At 35.0% G+C, this 1,325-nt stretch overlaps 1 protein-coding gene across 1 annotated transcript; it reads right to left on the bottom strand.

Moving 5' to 3' along the window:
* Positions 1 to 462: 462 nt before the first annotated feature.
* On the bottom strand, positions 463 to 1,086 carry LOC148280067 (gamma-interferon-inducible lysosomal thiol reductase-like protein). Its single transcript, XM_088228973.1, has one exon. It carries the CDS (start codon positions 1,084 to 1,086, stop codon positions 463 to 465), a length of 624 nt encoding a protein of 207 aa, XP_088085099.1.
* Between the last annotated feature and the right edge of the window lie 239 nt (positions 1,087 to 1,325).

Below are 1,325 nucleotides of genomic sequence, written 5' to 3'. Positions count from 1 at the left end.
TGATGAATTCGCTTCCTGCAAACCGGAAATCTATCACAACACTCTCTATACGGAAAAACTAGCAACGTCGTTTGAAGTAGTTCAATTTTATTTTATTTTTTATACATTTTCAAGAAACTTTACTGTACAATTTGATGCTCTAATGTTTACCGCGCACAAGAAACCATTATTTGTATCCATTTTCCCGTAGCACTAAACTTCCTAATTCTTTAAGCGATTTAATTCCAAAATATCAAATTCACCTTTTTTACCTATGCTGCATGTTATTCGATTCATCGATTCTCCAAATCTGTTTTTTTACAACCAAAGTTCGATTTTAATATATTCGTTAACTAAAGTGTAAAGATGTCGCGAAATCAATAAAACTGCTCACCTTTTTTTCAATTTCATTTAATCACGAATGAACCCTTACAATAAATTATTCAATATTTAAAATAACCTTAACATTAAAATAAGGAGTATTTAAGGACACGCTTTTATATCATTTTGCTGAAGAAGGCTGCAGACAAAACTTCTGAAGTTGTTAAATGCAGCGGACTGAATGTTTGGATCGTATTTATTATTATACACAATTGTAGGAACAAAAACCATTGTGATCTCTCCAGTTTTCTTTTCAGCCAAGGCTTGCAGTTCATCGGCGAAACTGGAGTCGTAGCACTGCTTGGTCGCTACATCTGACAGCCCGACTTGCATGACACATTTGTAATTTAAACTGGCAGAAGGCAACGTGGAGACCTCGCAGTCCATGTATTCGGCCTGTTTCGCTGGATCTTCCTTTAGAAGGAAAAGAGCACAAGACTGGAGACGATTGCCGGCACAATCTGTAGGCCCATACTGACAGGTTATCGTTCCATCGGTTTCCCGTTTTGATTTACCCCACGGAATGAACTCAACGTTTAGATTGTCTTTCAACTCTTGGTAAACTGGGTAGAACTGTGTGTTGATAAACCATTTGGAGTCGGGGCAAAGACTGGTTGTATAGATCGAAAGTTTTAGTTTATCTTCGCGAGATGCAATGCTTTCTTCGGCAAATCCAGAGTTTGCGAGGAAGACAACAATAAACACCCTGACGATTTTTAAAGTCATTTTTACGTAGTTACTATTCTCTAGAAATCTTGAAACTAAATGATACTATGATAAATATTTTTTAAACGTATTGTGTATTTCAATTACATTGTTAGCGCTCATTTCTGAATTCTATATAATCAGTTTTCAAAGAAGAAATGGTTAAGGGACGCAACTCACGTGCATTTTTAAACGTTTTTTTTTTTCATTATTAACTAAATAAAATTCTATTTTTACAATTCAACCGATTATAAAGACTT

This window comes from Micrasema longulum, unplaced genomic scaffold (assembly GCF_059751315.1).
Source record: "Micrasema longulum isolate JH-2025_06_02 unplaced genomic scaffold, ASM5975131v1 h1tg000620l, whole genome shotgun sequence".
Taxonomy (NCBI): domain Eukaryota; kingdom Metazoa; phylum Arthropoda; class Insecta; order Trichoptera; family Brachycentridae; genus Micrasema; species Micrasema longulum.
The sequence above is the reverse complement of the archived record's forward strand: the minus strand, read 5'-3'. Positions and strand labels throughout refer to the sequence as shown.

Bases quoted from the DNA above. Each gene is read 5' to 3' on its own strand.
- LOC148280067 (XM_088228973.1), bottom strand. From the start codon at position 1,086: ATGACTTTAAAAATCGTCAGGGTGTTTATTGTTGTCTTCCTCGCAAAC.